The 20037-nt window shown below is 37.1% G+C and overlaps 1 protein-coding gene across 1 annotated transcript; it reads left to right on the forward strand.

Annotated features, from left to right (window-relative positions):
• Nucleotides 1-699: 699 nt before the first annotated feature.
• On the forward strand, nt 700-7528 carry LOC117338146 (DNA ligase-like). Its single transcript, XM_033899363.1, has 11 exons — nt 700-822; nt 1743-1868; nt 2267-2669; nt 2953-3147; nt 3698-3766; nt 4223-4277; nt 4672-4791; nt 5275-5354; nt 5879-6059; nt 6519-6622; nt 7070-7528. The coding sequence occupies exons 2-11, from the start codon at nt 1769-1771 to the stop codon at nt 7239-7241; spliced, it is 1479 nt and encodes a 492-aa protein (XP_033755254.1). The 5' UTR covers nt 700-822; nt 1743-1768; the 3' UTR covers nt 7242-7528.
• The last annotated feature ends 12509 nt before the right edge of the window (nt 7529-20037 follow it).

Genomic DNA, 20037 nt, shown 5'->3' on the forward strand with positions numbered 1-20037 from the left:
AATTGTAACATTGCTGTACAGTTGTTTGACCTCTTGTTACACACTCTCAAGTGTGTCAGAGAGTAATAAAAAACTTGAATCTTGAATCTTGAACAATGGAGAGAAGTCCTAAATCTCTGGAATAATTAATACAACATATGTATACCGAATAATTACCATAGAGGTCAACATCTGGGTGCGTTATATTGTTATTCAGTTATTTTTCTCTCATTTGTAGCTGTTATATAATTAGACATACATGTATATGTACATTATGTAAGCGTAAATATGTATAGAGAAATTGACTTAAATTGTTCAAAGATGATGATGATGATGATACGTGAGTGTGATGATTATGATTATGAAAGGTATGATGATGTAACAAATTCATTTTTCAAAGAGAGCTATAATACATTAATGAATACAATGTATAGGAGTTGATGAATTATAGTTCATTACGAACTTTGAATTAATAAAAATGAAATAGCTATTTATGGATATCCACAAATGAATACATTTTCAAAGGAAATGGATTATGTATATCTATAAATAGGGATTTTTTTCCACTTTGGCTTGCCATATATTTACATACATTGTATGACGTACACAACATGTATATTCATGTCGAGGTAAAAATAGAAATGAGATCGCCGTTACCGTTCGTAACTCCTCTTATTTTACTGTATATCACACACGGAAACCGAAACTTGGGGGGCGTGGCAGGTTTGTGAACCAAACTGACAGCAAGTATGAACACGTACGGACTGAATCGTATATAAACCAGCCGGATTGCCAGTCCAGGTAGATCACTAGATCAACAACGAACCTGACAACACGAATACAGTAAGTCGCCGTAGTAGTAGCAAGACTTGAAACAAAGACGATTAAATCATGACTTGTTTATTTATAACAGAAGATGTAGGGGAGCACTGACTTGTTTTAAATTGACATGGAATGTGCACAGCACTAAACAGGTGAAGACTCTGTGTCCTAATTAACAGTCACTTCCTTATGATCACATGACCACCGACATACACTACAGTCTAAAGCAATATTATTAGATTTAGGGTACATGTATCCATGTAAATTGTCTGAGCACAATCTTCAACTTGATCGAAAACGTTTGGGCAGAGAGATATATATAACTAACTATAAATAACTATAATGATTTTGATGATTGAAAACACAGTCTACCATGCATCAGCGCTGGTCAACTCATCATCAATTAACTCATTCAAGAGTAATCTCCCTAACATTGTCAATATGTCATTAATATATGATTCAGTCTATACTACAGCTATAGGAAAGATTGAAATAAATGTAAGACATCAATACACAGTACATAGTCCTGTCAGAGGGACTCAAATATGTATATATTGACAGGCAGGTTAGAATATCAGTAAATTGACCAATAAATGCAATAACACTAATGTTATGCACAATCTAACTAGCAGTGAGGAATTTCCCAATTAGGAATGTGTGATGGAAAATATGGAATTTATAGATAGAATTCAACTGGTGGTCAAGTAGCAAATAGGCTTATCAGAAGACCGACTACAGCTATTGATATTAATATATAATCAATTTAAGTTGTACAGTTGTCTAGCTTGTGACACACTGGGTTATATATGCCAGCATCAGGTTATGTTTTACCACACTGGACAAATATATATATGTATCATGAGTTTTCTGTGGCATGTTTTGCTGTGTACATGTAAAATCTGCCTAGGTATAATATATTTATGATTGTATGTAATTTGTAGGTATCTGAGCATACTGTGACGTCAACATGGGCAAAGAAAAATGTAACTTCTGGGAAAAGTGTTACAGAAAGGACCCTACTCACAAGAAAAACTTTGTCCACCCTGGAGATAAAGTTGAAGAGGATGGTAAGTTTCACTTTATTCCATTTATACAGGATATACTTAAAGATTGTTTTAATCAGACAAATCTCAAGTGTATAGCTGAATCATACTACACCTGTACATTGTATGGGGTCTTTTGTCTGGTTGGTCTGCTAAAAATATGAAATGGCATTCATTTTCATTTTTAAAATATCAAATGTACAAAATAAACACACATCAAAATGTTATGCTGCAACAATGACATCCAGGTATTTTTCACATTAATTAATGAATTAAGGTAGCTACTGAAGGTGTTGTACTTGGAAAACAATACATATTAATTGATTATTAATTGTAATTAATAAATGAAACATTGTAATTTATAGAAAATATATGGTACTTAAAGATAATTTTTTTGGCATGTTTGTTGATTTTTTACACAGATGAGGAAGATATGGATGTAGAAGATTCTACGTCCAAGCCTGTCCCTCTGAGGCGAAGAAAAACACACGATATGAGTCAGAGTGATGGCGAAGATGATACGGACGTTACGCCTAAAACAACTCTAAAAAAAGTGAACTCTAAAAAAGCTAAAACCTCAGAAGACGATGAAAAGCCAGGCCCATCAAGGGGAGGTAACTCAAGTGATGAAGACACCAGCAAACCAAAGTGTGAATATTGGATAAAATGTTACAGAAAAGATCCAAAACACTTGAAAGATTATCGACATCCGAAGCAAAGGTTAAGTGCACGACCAAAACCTACCAGGAAGTTGGAGGATGGGGATATTGTGAGTGTGGAGGGAGGTTTTAAACTGAAAAGACTTGGCAGTGACTTCACCTGCACGTACGTTGATCTTATTTACTATAAAATTTGTCATTTTTAAGGGGATGTATATTGTTCGCTATTTTCACGGAGGAAATAAATCACAAAAATATGCTGAATATGTATTTATTTTGGACTAAAATCTTCTTGTATTTCTGAATTAAACTGATAAGCACAATAATGACTTCGCATTTATATATAGACTTTCAATGCAAAATTCACAAAAATAAGATAACCATTAAAATGTATTTATCTGCAGTATACTGCAAACATATGGGTTATAACCTGCCTTTGTATTTTTCAGTTGTATTGGTTGGAAAACACAGAAAAATGCTACCAACAAACGGACGTGTAAACATCTAAGGGAACACTTGGGAGACGTTTATGAAAAGGCAAGAATCGGTCAGCTCCCCGTGGCAAAGAGGAAGGCGCCAGAACCTACACAACACTTCAGCCATCTTTCTGTTAGTTTGTTACTGGCTCACAAGTATGATGAAAAGTAAGTCCCAATGTGACAGTGCAATTTTACCAATTGAATAGCAGAACATATCTAAATTGTAATATGTTACATCCGTATGCCCAGTAGAACCTCTCTGTGGAGACCACCACTTATGTCTGTTAATTATTAGAACCTGTCTTTAGGGACCATCATTTTAGTCTGTACAGTTGAACCTGTCTTATAAGACCAACACTTCTTTCTTTTTAATAAAACCTGTCTTATAAGACCACCTGTTCATTCTGCACAATACAACTTGTCTAATAAGGCCACCACTTCTTTCTTTACAATAAAACCTGTCCTATAAGACCACCTCTTCTTTCTTAACAATAAAACCTGTCTCATAAGACCACCTGTTCATTCTTCACAGTAAAACCTGTCTAGTATCCTAGCTCCTCATATTTCCTTTTCCTGTGCATTGATAAAGAAAAATCTTGGTTAGATTAATTGTTTGTTTTTTCTTAAAATGGTTAGATTTTATATGAAAACCAGCTTTTATATTTTGAGGAGTTTTTCTTGGATGATTAACATAGACACCCTTTTTCTATTGAAGATCTCCGAACCCAATTGGCTGGTGGGTGAGCGAAAAATTAGACGGTGTTCGAGCATTCTGGAATGGAAAGTAAGTCAAATTTATTGTTAAATGATAAATTCATATTGTGGAATGTTCCTGTGTTTATGTGACCCAATATCCAATATAAAGAAGAAGCCATTTTGAAGTAATTTTAGTTTGAAAGGAACAAAAATTGAAAGGGGAAAGGATCATACACTATTTGCTCCAGTTATCGCAATACAAATAGGCATGATGCCATCAATATTGAATTTGTTATTGGTTTATTGCAAATAAGAAAATAACATGTTTTTCTGAGTATCGAGTTAAATTTTGTACTTCTTCACTGAGAAACATTTTGAATTGTTATGGCAATATGAAGCAAAGTTGCTCGGAATTAAACAATACGTTCGCTGAATCAGTTAGGAAAACTTATTTTCATGCATGGGCTTATTGTGTCATGTTTCAGTAAATTAAATATAAAATGGAGAAAATATTAAATTATCCAATTAATTGTTTTTTTTACAGGTGTTTCTACTCCAGACTAGGAAATCCTTTCTACGCACCAAAGTGGTTTACAAAAGTAAGTATATAGGTGTTACTATATTTACCTAAGATTAAAACATCTATGTTTTCATAAATATGAAGAAATTACAAAAATATGTTAAGTCAGAGAATATAATCCTAATGATGATATACAGTGCATTCCACTTAATTGGGTTGCCTATTTGCGGGGGCTTTTTACCTGATTAACCGATTTATGCAATAAGCCGAAAATGTATGTCGCCATCTTAGATTTGGTCCGTAATGATTGTCTAATAACGTGGATCGATTTTGGATGAAAATATTTATGTTTATTATTGTTATTGTATTACAAGAATCAATACCGTAGGTCTCCAAAATTGCAATTAACTCTTATGCAAATTTAACGATTTTTATTTCACATTATTTCTATAATGTCAATTTTCATTTTCAAGGATCTGCCAAAAGACATGCATCTAGATGGCGAGTTGTTTGGAGGAAGAAAGAAGTTTCAGTCAACTGTCAGTATTGTGAAGACCCCCGAGTGTGACAACTGGAAAAAGCTTATATACTCTGTGAGTCAAAGCTTCAAAGAAGTCTATACTGATATTAATGTGTTTTAAGAAATTCAAAATTTTCTTCTAAGCAACTTTCAGACAGGAAGTGAGTTAATTGCTCCTATTCCTTCTACAATGAAGGTAATTTTATCTCCTACTTATTCTACGATTAAAAGCTTGGAGATGGGTTATTTGCAAACCACTGTAAAAGCTTGGAGAGAGCTTATCTGTGAACCAATTTAGCTTCCTAATTATAGATTGCCATTTTTTTTAAAATTAGGGCTTATTTGTGGACATGGCCTTATTTGTGGACGGGGGCTTATTTTTGGACAGGGAATTATTTGTAGACAGGGGCTTATAATATGTACAATATAGCTAAAGAAATGATCTTCCGAACAAAGTCGTGAATATAGTATTTTACCAAAAAGACACATGTACAAGATTGTGTGTGTCTTTATACAAGCCAAAGCTATATATGGTGATATTCTGTTTATTTTGTAGGTGTTTGATGCTCCTCATATGGAGAAGGAGACTTTTGAAAAGCGTCAAGAAGCCCTCAAAGAGTTTTTTGATGAAAACAAGTGAGTATTATATATTCTACTTCATAATTTGAAGTAAATGGTAACTCTGCTCCCTCTTAAGGACAGAAGGGGTGGGGCCCAATAGGGAATATGAAGGTATCTTTAAATTACTTCTTTTCATAAAAGACTAAATGGATTTTGACCAAATTTCCCCAGAGGCCACCTTGGGTAAGGGGAACAAATTTTGCATAAATGGTGACTCTGCTCGACCAGGAGCTTGGGGTAATAGAGGCGATTCCTTTAAACACTACTAGCGCTTTTCAGATGATCACTGAAATATCGAGTTGAGCAATACAGAGGCCCCTAATGGGCATCTTGATATTTGTAGTTCAACATTGTAAACTGCTAATATCACATTGTAGATGAGATGATAATTGGCCCTGGAAGTCATTGTAGTTGTGTATCTTCACAATATATAAGTTGTTTGAATTGAGTTATTTTTAGTTATTAAGCATTATTATAAATAGTGATTCTGCAGGTATTATGAAATGTTTAATTTTGAATGGTTCACTTTGTTGCTACAGACCTCAGTATGCAGAGCTTGTGAAGCAGACCAAATGTACAAGTAAACAACAATTGGACGAGGACCTGAAAAAAATCATCGCTCTTGGTGGAGAGGGGCTTATGATCAGAGAACCAAAATCTAAATATGAACGAAGGAGGTCCAAAACGCTCCTGAAGTTAAAGAAGTTTTATGATGCTGAGGTGAGTAAACAACATTGGTTATGATGAGTCAGCAAGGTTAAAGTCAGTTGTTTGTTCAGAAAAAATGATTTTGGTATGGCTGTTAATTTTTTGTAATATCCAAGGGAATGGTGTAGCATTTAGTTAGTTTCGTTCTTTTGTCTAAAATCAATGAAATGGCCATAACCATGAACATTTGAATTTTGCCATGGCATGAGTGCAGAGAAAATTTGTAAATTACAAGCAGAACTTACTATTTCAAAAATGAAATAATGGAAGATTATATGAGCATGTTTAGCCGGTTATATTGAATGTAGAATTTTTGATGCTGGTAGGCCAAAGGGAGAGAAAATCGGTTAATTACATTACTGGGAGAGAGGGGACGTAATTTTATGCAAGTTTTATTTTCTAAAGAGCTGTATAACATACATTGTATATACAAGCAAGAAAAATGAAGGTGTTCTATATTTGTCTTTGCAGGCCATTGTCATTGGTTACGACCCTGGTAAAGGTCGTTTCACTGGAGCCGTGGGAGCCTTGCGATGTAAGATGGAGTGTGGCAAGATATTCTCAGTGGGGTCTGGGTATGTAATTATACGTTATTAGATTTGAACTCGTATTTATAACATTAAAAAATGATTCTTATGTTTATTAACTCTTTATATCAGGGACTTGGCATGAATTTCCCACCCATATTTATTATATATGAGTAATGCATATATATAACTTTTTGTACCAAGTCCCTATGTTCTGCACTGAGACTCATTTTAAAATTTGAAACAATTTGATATTTAATGGTTTCAGTATTAAGACACAATTTTCCATAAAACTATATTGCAGAAGAGAATCATTGAGATAAGAGAACAATTTATTTTTAAGATATGAAAGTATTTATAATTGTATATCGTCGGAAGCCCACAGTTGATTGCACTATATGCTACGCTCACTGTTTCCGACGATGAAAATTTTATCAAACAATAGTTTTTGTTAAAAATATTCAAAATTATCATTTCTTTTGTTTTCACCTATAGATTGACAGACAAAGATCACAGACGGCCACCAAAGATCGGTTCTATAATAACGTACAAATTCCAGGAGTATACAAACTCTGGCAGTCCACGATTCCCGACATTTCTTGGTGTACGAATCGATGCTACAAAACCAAAGGACGCCGATGTACCAGTGACAGCAGCTGACAATTGATTTAGTTTTTCTGTGACAATTTATCTCAAAACACTGTACCTCTGCTTAAACACCAGAGTTCAAGGCAGGTGTATAAAACTGAAAGGCAGCTTGTTTACAAAAGCACTGACATGATTGTGTTTCACGGCCATATTATTTATTCATTGGACAATTTTCATTCAATGTTGGAACAGTTGCATTATGAAGTCATTAATCAAGACCATCGTCCATTTTTGTAAAATTTAAGGGTACATATTACTGTATCATTGTACACTTGTTGTATATATATATATATAGAAATAATTTACCTAACTTTAAATTATTTTTATAAATGATTTTTAACATTTTAAAAACATTTTGCATAGAATTATTATATTTAACTATGTGATTAATTTATTAAATTTTGTCCTAAAATGGAGTAGAGATTTTTATTTATTTTCTTTAATTTTAATTAGGACACTAAATTATTTATCTTCAAAAAGATTTTAGCTTTTCTTCATCTTTTTGATATTGTTGATTTCAATTCTGAATTTTTTAGAAATATTTTATTACTTTTAAAAATGCATGTTCATTTTTTAAAGTGGCATATTCCTTCATTGGATCGGAAGATTAATTTATAAAATTTATAAATGAAAGAAGCTTACACTCTTATTTTTATGATGTTTGCTATCTTTCTTTGTCATCTTTTTCTCACGGACTCTGTTTTAAGTGACCCATTAGCTAATAGCTATATCGTTGAGACGGGTCCATCATTTTTTTGTTCATGAACCTGCCTGCGCATGACATGCTGTTTTTGATAGTCATAGGCGGCGATTGATTTTGCTTTCAGGTTAAAGTAACAAATTTTCAGACACTTTAAGAATTTATGGTTATCTTTGGATTTTGGGTGTTGTATTACGGTAAAATTAACAACTTGTTGAGAAACATACATTTTAAAAATGGAACGCCTCTTTAAGATATATATTTAATATTGCCTTTGATTGTTAGTAATTTTGTATTTCAATGATTACTTTTAAATTGTACATTTAAGTAATTAATTAATTATCTTCAGCAATGTATATTTGTTAACAATAAAATTTTGTTGAATCCTGTATTCTGCTGAATTGAAAGTTCTTGGGTCCCATTGTTGTATACCGTTCACCACTGCAACAATTTCTAGCTTAATGCAAAAATTATCGATACAAATTCTCTTTCTACAAAACATACCTTTATATTATAACGATACTCATGTTAAATTGATTTAGCTTTCGGGAATTCTACACAGAAGTTGTGTTGATTACATATTTATATATATATGGATTTATAATAAATAAATGTGATATTTATTTCTAATTATATATACAATATTTATATTATGTACTAATTGATCATTATTTTTACCTGTGATTCATTTCCTTCTTACACAATCAGATACAATATTTATTATTTTACATTTAATCATTTACAATCTTATATTACCTTCATTTTTTGTGAGGAAGTCAAGGAGAAAGAAAACACTTTTTTTTGTGTGACAAAAAATAAGTACATTGTGCAAGTTTTGTTAATGATGTGTTGAAAATATTGGTGATTTGATTTTATACTCATTGAAACGATTGTGATGTTGACTTAATTATCGTTCACCTATGAGGTAAATTTATAGCTGTTGTTTGAGATAAGAATTTTGCCATATTACATGGAGTAATTGTTGTTTGAGATATGACTTGTTTGTTTTTATTAAATATTTGTATACATCGTGTGCTTTTATTTTCCACTAAATAATTTATCTATTTAAGAATGTTGGTGAGAAATAGAAAGGACTACATGTACATATGTATATGCACTATGGGCCATTTTTGGCCCCACCACCAATAAGGATAACTATAACATAGAGCTGGTATCCAAATTTATGAAAATGAAGATAATTATACAATCCAACATTCCGTTGCTTAGCAACAGCCCTTAGCAACCAACATGTAAAAACACATTTTTTCAGCAATAAAATCAATTATTGAAGCATTTTGACACAACTTAAAGATTGATGGTGATAAATTGTGAATTTCTAACTGAAAACCCTGTACGCTATGTTTAAGGTAAAGTTTTCTTTTGTTTAAATATCCCATAGCAACCAATTGTAGTCACATAGCAACCATTCTACAGTTATCTTATTTACATGAATCACGAGTCCTTTCAGCCTTAATTGTGTGACGAGAACATGACATGTTTAACCATAGAAGAGAAATTTTGCACACAGAAACTGGTTGAAGTTAAGAAATCCAGGTCTGCATTATGGAATTAGCAGCAATAGTATGTGTGTGTTATAGAATAAATGTGTATTTATTAATATTGTGCCTTTGACTTATTATGTTATTGAGTCTCAAAAGAATGAACTATTACTTTGAACTTTTGGTGAAATATTCAAAGTAGACGATCCCATTTGTGCAAAGGTACAGTTTATATCAACCCTTTAACTGATGGTTAACACGTACAGATGTACATACCCGGTACAGGTCATGCACGTGTGCACATTGTGATGAAACTTGGCTGCAAAATGGTCTGTACGATGCGATATTGCATATTGTATTCAAATTACCCCTTTTTGTATTCACAAAATACAATATAGGGTGACCAACAGCAAACAGTGAATGGCCTAAAAAAATAACTCGCCTGCAATCAATATGCTTATCAAAGTTCTCTGAAAATGCTTTATTTTCCCCTATTGGTCATGCCCCTCCAGTATTAAAGATATTTAAAATACTGTATATGTGGCCCTGCGACTTTAAACAATTAAGCACATATAAGCTTCTGGCCAAATACCATAGCTCTGGATGTTGGAGAACTGCAAAGGATTCTTAAATTCATACTCATATTTGACCCCTGTTGGATTATTAGCTCAACTGTTGTCCATCAACATTTCTTTGAAATCGCTACTTGTCCTGAACGCTGAATGCATTTTGATGAAATTTAGTCTGGAGCATTAATTTGCAAAGGATATCTAATGTTGCATGAATAGAGAGTGTGGCTGCCTTGAAGAATGACAAGATTTGGTTCACATTTGGTTTGAACCATTGTTGGTAGAGGCAGCGAAAAAGTAGGAAAATAATTATAATGAAATTAAATGAAAGTATTTTGCCATGGTTGCTGAAATTTTCAGGTGAGCAATGCAGGTCCTCTGGGCCTCTTGTTAAAGTGGGAAATCTTCATTATACACCATCACAGGTATCTGGTTGTTGGTTGACTACCTTCCATTGCATTCAGATCGTGTGTATACTGTAAATTTATGCGAGGGGAAAACTAACGCTAATAATGCAAAGTCCTTTTAATCACGAAAATTTCACCTAGAGATGTGTATTGTTTTGATATCAATTTGCGTAATCTCGAACTACAAACGAAGGTGGATCAATAGCGAAAATTATCCCCATGCATATAGTTTACATATATATATCGAAGTCGTGTAATTAACCTCCCACAAAATAACCATTTTTACAGAAAGTGATGCCAGTGATAATTTAAGTCCTAGATCATATACTGGGTACATTGATAAGTGTGAGAGAGGAAGAAAAGCCACAATTTCTGTCAAGCACCTGATAAGATTTGAACCTGGGTGTCTAGCTTATCAATCCATGGTTCTTCTTGAGCTGAGCCAAAGAAGCTTGCCCCGTCAGCCGAGATGCTCCATCGGATGAATCAGAGACCGTATTTATCACTAATAGAATCTAACATGGTCTGTTCCGTGGACAGGGATATCTCAACCCTAGTGTAAGAGTTTGGCCAGTCAGCATGAGGCTTGCTGAGTTCTGGCCAGCCGAACTGTTACACGAGGGTTGAGATATCCTTGTTCGCGGAACAGACCCATGTTTGATTATTTTTCTCACATACTTGCAACCAAATGTAAGTTTTTATGAAAGTTTTTTATCGGGCCATCTCCGATGCATCTTGGAATGTGCATGAAAATGTATGACGTCATCAAGATGATGACGTTAAGTTATTGTGAACAGCGTCATATGGCGCGTGCCGGCTGTCTTTAGCCCCCTGTGTAAGATCGATTTATCTTTTCCCTAGAAACCGCCAGATAACAACCCTGTGAAGTATGGGAGAATATATAAGCTACACCAAACCGTTCCTTTTTTTCATAGCAAAATGACAACAATTCATTATCATATTCCTTACTACCATTTATTTTACGTTTAAACATTACACACAGAATCACTGGCAGCTACTACACACGATTGTATATAACACAAGGCATATAAACATCCATACATTTGTACCACATTTACAATCATTCATCTTGACGTAATCACAATTATGAAAATAAAATCTGTGTATAGTGTTTACTGTGCAGCATGACATCTGATCAAAAGTCAGAGGGTGAAACTTATTACGGGACAAAGAAAGCACTTCATCTGATCCGAAGTCAGACGGTGAACTTATTATAGGACAAAGAAAGCATTTCATCTGATCAAAAGTCAGGGGGGTGAACCTATTATAGGACAAAGAAAGCACTTCATCTGATACAAAGTCAGACGGTGAACTTATTATATGACAAAGAAAGCACTTCATCTGATCCAAAGTCAGAGGGTGAACTTTAACTGGACAAAGAAAGCACTTCATCTGATACAAAGTCAGACGGTGAACTTGTAACGGGACAAAGAAAGCACTTCATCTGATACAAAGTCAGATGGTGAACTTATTATAGGACAAAGAAAGCACTTCATCTGATACAAATTCAGACAGTGAACTTGTAACGGGACAAAGAAAGCACTTCATCTGATCCAAAGTCAGAGGGTGAACTTATTATATGACAAAGAAAGCACTTCATCTGATCCAAAGTCAGAGGGTGAACTTTAACTGGACAAAGAAAGCACTTCATCTGATACAAAGTCAGACGGTGAACTTATTACGGGACAAAGAAAGCGCTTCTCTCATTAATTACTTTCTCAACTGTGACACATAAGGGTATAACCTGATTACTATGGTAATATAATTAAGCTATATACCAGAAAACAACAAAATTCTGTTCAGTTGTGTTAGATCATAAACCAGATACAACGTGCGTCTGTATGTTTGAGTCAGATATTGTGATGACTATGATCAGTTAAGCATCTTGTCAACTTAATTCTTGTTATGCATATATACAACTTTGTACTCCAATGTACAGTATTGTTTACTGTTCTTTTGTCGTGATATACACAGTAACATTGGTTTCTTCCCTATCACACATAACGATCAGTGGTTCCACTTTACTGAAACACAAAATAATAATACACTATGAAATATATTACAAAATCATATTCCTTGTCTTGCTTGGCCTCTACTGACTTCAGGTTCTTAAATTAACTATGATTTTTGCCATATATCTGTTTTTCCCCACAGGAAAACAAATGGAAACATGACCGATAGCTGGAGACAGTCCCCCTACAATATTCTAACTTACTGCTGGAGTCGACAGTCCCCCTACAATATCCTAACATATTACTGGAGACAGTCCCCCTACAATATCCTAACTTATAGCTGGAGACAGTCCCCCTACAATAACCTAACTTATTACTGGAGACAGTCCCCCTACAATAACCTAACTTATAGCTGGAGACAGTCCCCCTACAATATCCTAACTTATTACTGGAGACAGTCCCCCTACAATATCCTAACTTATAGCTGGAGACAGTCCCCCTACAATATCCTAACTTATAGCTGGAGACAGTCCCCCTACAATAACCTAACATATTACTGGAGACAGTCCCCCTACAATATCCTAACTTATAGCTGGAGACAGTCCCCCTAAAATATCCTAACTTATTACTGGAGACAGTCCCCCTACAATATCCTAACTTATTACAGGAGACAGTCCCCCTACAATATCCTAACTTATTGCTGGAGACAGTCCCCCTACAATATCCTAACTTATTACTGGAGACAGTCCCCCTACAATATTCTAACTTATTACTGGAGACAGCCCCCCTACAATATCCTAACTTATAGCTGGAGACAGTCCCCCTACAATAACCTAACTTATTACTGGAGACAGTCCCCCTACAATATCCTAACTTATAGCTGGAGACAGTCCCCCTACAATATCCTAACTTATTACTGGAGACAGTCCCCCTACAATATCCTAACTTATAGCTGGAGACAGTCCCCCTACAATAACCTAACATATTACTGGAGACAGTCCCCCTACAATATCCTAACTTATAGCTGGAGACAGTCCCCCTACAATATCCTAACTTATTACTGGAGACAGTCCCCCTACAATATCCTAACTTATTACAGGAGACAGTCCCCCTACAATATCCTAACTTATTGCTGGAGACAGTCCCCCTACAATAACCTAACTTATAGCTGGAGACAGTCCCCCTACAATATCCTAACTTATTACTGGAGACAGTCCCCCTACAATATCCTAACTTATAGCTGGAGACAGTCCCCCTACAATATCCTAACTTATAGCTGGAGACAGTCCCCCTACAATAACCTAACATATTACTGGAGACAGTCCCCCTACAATATCCTAACTTATAGCTGGAGACAGTCCCCCTACAATATCCTAACTTATTACTGGAGACAGTCCCCCTACAATATCCTAACTTATTACAGGAGACAGTCCCCCTACAATATCCTAACTTATTGCTGGAGACAGTCCCCCTACAATATCCTAACTTATTACTGGAGACAGTCCCCCTACAATATTCTAACTTATTACTGGAGACAGCCCCCCTACAATATCCTAACTTATAGCTGGAGACAGTCCCCCTACAATAACCTAACTTATTACTGGAGACAGTCCCCCTACAATATCCTAACTTATAGCTGGAGACAGTCCCCCTACAATATCCTAACTTATTACTGGAGACAGTCCCCCTACAATATCCTAACTTATAGCTGGAGACAGTCCCCCTACAATAACCTAACATATTACTGGAGACAGTCCCCCTACAATATCCTAACTTATAGCTGGAGACAGTCCCCCTACAATATCCTAACTTATTACAGGAGACAGTCCCCCTACAATATCCTAACTTATTGCTGGAGACAGTCCCCCTACAATATCCTAACTTATTACTGGAGACAGTCCCCCTACAATAACCTAACTTATTACTGGAGACAGTCCCCCTACAATAACCTAACTTATAGCTGGAGACAGTCCCCCTACAATATCCTAACTTATTACTGGAGACAGTCCCCCTACAATATCCTAACTTATAGCTGGAGACAGTCCCCCTACAATATCCTAACTTATAGCTGGAGACAGTCCCCCTACAATAACCTAACATATTACTGGAGACAGTCCCCCTACAATATCCTAACTTATAGCTGGAGACAGTCCCCCTACAATATCCTAACTTATTACTGGAGACAGTCCCCCTACAATATCCTAACTTATTACAGGAGACAGTCCCCCTACAATATCCTAACTTATTGCTGGAGACAGTCCCCCTACAATATCCTAACTTATTACTGGAGACAGTCCCCCTACAATATTCTAACTTATTACTGGAGACAGCCCCCCTACAATATCCTAACTTATAGCTGGAGACAGTCCCCCTACAATAACCTAACTTATTACTGGAGACAGTCCCCCTACAATATCCTAACTTATAGCTGGAGACAGTCCCCCTACAATATCCTAACTTATTACTGGAGACAGTCCCCCTACAATATCCTAACTTATAGCTGGAGACAGTCCCCCTACAATAACCTAACATATTACTGGAGACAGTCCCCCTACAATATCCTAACTTATAGCTGGAGACAGTCCCCCTACAATATCCTAACTTATTACAGGAGACAGTCCCCCTACAATATCCTAACTTATTGCTGGAGACAGTCCCCCTACAATATCCTAACTTATTACTGGAGACAGTCCCCCTACAATAACCTAACTTATTACTGGAGACAGTCCCCCTACAATAACCTAACTTATAGCTGGAGACAGTCCCCCTACAATATCCTAACTTATTACTGGAGACAGTCCCCCTACAATATCCTAACTTATAGCTGGAGACAGTCCCCCTACAATATCCTAACTTATAGCTGGAGACAGTCCCCCTACAATAACCTAACATATTACTGGAGACAGTCCCCCTACAATATCCTAACTTATAGCTGGAGACAGTCCCCCTACAATATCCTAACTTATTACTGGAGACAGTCCCCCTACAATATCCTAACTTATTACAGGAGACAGTCCCCCTACAATATCCTAACTTATTGCAGGAGACAGTCCCCCTACAATATCCTAACTTATTACTGGAGACAGTCCCCCTACAATATTTTAACTTATTACTGCAGACAGCCCCCCTACAATATCCTAACTTATAGCTGGAGACAGTCCCCCTACAATAACCTAACTTATTACTGGAGACAGTCCCCCTACAATATCCTAACTTATTACTGGAGACAGTCCCCCTACAATATCCTAACTTATTGCTGGAGACAGTCCCCCTACAATATCCTAACTTATTACTGGAGACAGTCCCCCTACAATATCCTAACTTATTGCTGGAGACAGTCCCCCTACAATATCCTAACCTATTACTGGAGACAGTCCCCCTACAATATCCTAACTTATTGCTGGAGACAGTCCCCCTACAATATCCTAACTTATTACTGGAGACAGTCCCCCTACAATAACCTAACTTATTGCTGGAGACAGTCCCCCTACAATATCCTAACTTATTGCTGGAGACAGTCCCCCTACAATATTCTAACTTATAGCTGGAGACAGTCCCCCTACAATATCCTAACTTATTACTGGAGACAGTCCCCCTACAATATCCTAACTTATAGCTGGAGACAGTCCCCCTACAAAAACCTAACTTATTACTGGAGACAGTCCCCCTATAATAACCTAACTTATAGCTGGAGAAAGTCCCCCTACAATATCCTAACTTATTACTGGAGACAGTCCCCCTACAATATCCTAACTTATTACTGGAGACAGTCCCCCTACAATAACCTAACTTATTGCTGGAGACAGTCCCCCTACAATATCCTAACTTATTGCTGGAGACAGTCCCCCTACAATATTCTAACTTATTACTGGAGACAGTCCCCCTACAATAACCTAACTTATTACTGGAGACAGTCCCCCTACAATAACCTAACTTATAGCTGGAGACAGTCCCCCTACAATATCCTAATTTATTACTGGAGACAGTCCCCCTACAATATCCTAACTTATAGCTGGAGACAGTCCCCCTACAATATCCTAACTTATAGCTGGAGACAGTCCCCCTACAATAACCTAACATATTACTGGAGACAGTCCCCCTACAATATCCTAACTTATAGCTGGAGACAGTCCCCCTACAATATCCTAACTTATTACTGGAGACAGTCCCCCTACAATATCCTAACTTATTACAGGAGACAGTCCCCCTACAATATCCTAACTTATTGCTGGAGACAGTCCCCCTACAATATCCTAACTTATTACTGGAGACAGTCCCCCTACAATATTTTAACTTATTACTGCAGACAGCCCCCCTACAATATCCTAACTTATAGCTGGAGACAGTCCCCCTACAATAACCTAACTTATTACTGGAGACAGTCCCCCTACAATATCCTAACTTATTACTGGAGACAGTCCCCCTACAATATCCTAACTTATTGCTGGAGACAGTCCCCCTACAATATCCTAACTTATTACTGGAGACAGTCCCCCTACAATATCCTAACTTATTGCTGGAGACAGTCCCCCTACAATATCCTAACTTATTACTGGAGACAGTCCCCCTACAATATCCTAACTTATTGCTGGAGACAGTCCCCCTACAATATCCTAACTTATTACTGGAGACAGTCCCCCTACAATAACCTAACTTATTGCTGGAGACAGTCCCCCTACAATATCCTAACTTATTGCTGGAGACAGTCCCCCTACAATATTCTAACTTATAGCTGGAGACAGTCCCCCTACAATATCCTAACTTATTACTGGAGACAGTCCCCCTACAATATCCTAACTTATAGCTGGAGACAGTCCCCCTACAATAACCTAACTTATTACTGGAGACAGTCCCCCTATAATAACCTAACTTATAGCTGGAGACAGTCCCCCTACAATATCCTAACTTATTACTGGAGACAGTCCCCCTACAATATCCTAACTTATTACTGGAGACAGTCCCCCTACAATAACCTAACTTATTGCTGGAGACAGTCCCCCTACAATATCCTAACTTATTGCTGGAGACAGTCCCCCTACAATATTCTAACTTATTACTGGAGACAGTCCCCCTACAATATCCTAACTTATTGCTGGAGACAGTCCCCCTACAATATCCTAACTTATTACTGGAGACAGTCCCCCTACAATATCCTAACTTATTGCTGGAGACAGTCCCCCTACAATATCCTAACTTATTGCTGGAGACAGTCCCCCTACAATATCCTAACTTATTGCTGGAGACAGTCCCCCTACAATATTCTAACTTATAGCTGGAGACAGTCCCCCTACAATATCCTAACATATTACTGGAGACAGTCCCCCTACAATATCCTAACTTATAGCTGGAGACAGTCCCCCTACAATAACCTAACTTATTACTGGAGACAGTCCCCCTACAATAACCTAACTTATAGCTGGAGACAGTCCCCCTACAATATCCTAACTTATTACTGGAGACAGTCCCCCTACAATATCCTAACTTATAGCTGGAGACAGTCCCCCTACAATAACCTAACTTATAGCTGGAGACAGTCCCCCTACAATAACCTAACTTATTACTGGAGACAGTCCCCCTACAATATCCTAACTTATAACTGGAGACAGTCCCTCTACAATATCCTAACTTATTACAGGAGACAGTCCCCCTACAATATCCTAACTTATTGCTGGAGACAGTCCCCCTACAATATCCTAACTTATTACTGGAGACAGTCCCCCTACAATATTCTAACTTATTACTGGAGACAGCCCCCCTACAATATCCTAACTTATAGCTGGAGACAGTCCCCCTACAATAACCTAACTTATTACTGGAGACAGTCCCCCTACAATATCCTAACTTATAGCTGGAGACAGTCCCCCTACAATATCCTAACTTATTGCTGGAGACAGTCCCCCTACAATATCCTAACTTATTACTGGAGACAGTCCCCCTACAATATCCTAACTTATTACTGGAGACAGTCCCCCTACAATAACCTAACTTATTGCTGGAGACAGTCCCCCTACAATATCCTAACTTATTGCTGGAGACAGTCCCCCTACAATATTCTAACTTATTGCTGGAGACAGTCCCCCTACAATATCCTAACTTATTACTGGAGACAGTCACCCTACAATATCCTAACTTATTACTGGAGACAGTCCCCCTACAATAACCTAACTTATTACTGGAGACAGTCCCCCTACAATAACCTAACTTATTACTGGAGACAGTCCCCCTAAACTTATTACTGGAGACAGTCCCCCTACAATATCCTAACTTATTACAGGAGACAGTCCCCCTACAATATCCTAACTTATTGCTGGAGACAGTCCCCCTACAATATCCTAACTTATTACTGGAGACAGTCCCCCTACAATATTCTAACTTATTACTGGAGACAGCCCCCCTACAATATCCTAACTTATAGCTGGAGACAGTCCCCCTACAATAACCTAACTTATTACTGGAGACAGTCCCCCTACAATATCCTAACTTATAGCTGGAGACAGTCCCCCTACAATATCCTAACTTATTGCTGGAGACAGTCCCCCTACAATATCCTAACTTATTACTGGAGACAGTCCCCCTACAATATCCTAACTTATTGCTGGAGACAGTCCCCCTACAATATCCTAACTTATTGCTGGAGACAGTCCCCCTACAATATCCTAACTTATTGCTGGAGACAGTCCCCCTACAATATTCTAACTTATAGCTGGAGACAGTCCCCCTACAATATCCTAACATATTACTGGAGACAGTCCCCCTACAATATCCTAACTTATAGCTGGAGACAGTCCCCCTACAATAACCTAACTTATTACTGGAGACAGTCCCCCTACAATAACCTAACTTATAGCTGGAGACAGTCCCCCTACAATATCCTAACTTATTACTGGAGACAGTCCCCCTACAATATCCTAACTTATAGCTGGAGACAGTCCCCCTACAATAACCTAACTTATAGCTGGAGACAGTCCCCCTACAATAACCTAACTTATTACTGGAGACAGTCCCCCTACAATATCCTAACTTATAACTGGAGACAGTCCCTCTACAATATCCTAACTTATTACAGGAGACAGTCCCCCTACAATATCCTAACTTATTGCTGGAGACAGTCCCCCTACAATATCCTAACTTATTACTGGAGACAGTCCCCCTACAATATTCTAACTTATTACTGGAGACAGCCCCCCTACAATATCCTAACTTATAGCTGGAGACAGTCCCCCTACAATAACCTAACTTATTACTGGAGACAGTCCCCCTACAATATCCTAACTTATAGCTGGAGACAGTCCCCCTACAATATCCTAACTTATTGCTGGAGACAGTCCCCCTACAATATCCTAACTTATTACTGGAGACAGTCCCCCTACAATATCCTAACTTATTACTGGAGACAGTCCCCCTACAATAACCTAACTTATTGCTGGAGACAGTCCCCCTACAATATCCTAACTTATTGCTGGAGACAGTCCCCCTACAATATTCTAACTTATTGCTGGAGACAGTCCCCCTACAATATCCTAACTTATTACTGGAGACAGTCACCCTACAATATCCTAACTTATTACTGGAGACAGTCCCCCTACAATAACCTAACTTATTACTGGAGACAGTCCCCCTACAATAACCTAACTTATTACTGGAGACAGTCCCCCTAAACTTATTAC

This window comes from Pecten maximus, chromosome 11 (assembly GCF_902652985.1).
Source record: "Pecten maximus chromosome 11, xPecMax1.1, whole genome shotgun sequence".
NCBI lineage: Eukaryota > Metazoa > Mollusca > Bivalvia > Pectinida > Pectinidae > Pecten > Pecten maximus.

Bases quoted from the DNA above. Each gene is read 5' to 3' on its own strand.
- LOC117338146 (XM_033899363.1), top strand. From the start codon at position 1,769: ATGGGCAAAGAAAAATGTAACTTCTGGGAAAAGTGTTACAGAAAGGAC. The intron at 4,278-4,671 runs GTAAGTATATAG...TTCATTTTCAAG, and splicing joins CACCAAAGTGGTTTACAAAA to GATCTGCCAAAAGACATGCA. The intron at 6,060-6,518 runs GTGAGTAAACAA...TTGTCTTTGCAG, and splicing joins AGAAGTTTTATGATGCTGAG to GCCATTGTCATTGGTTACGA.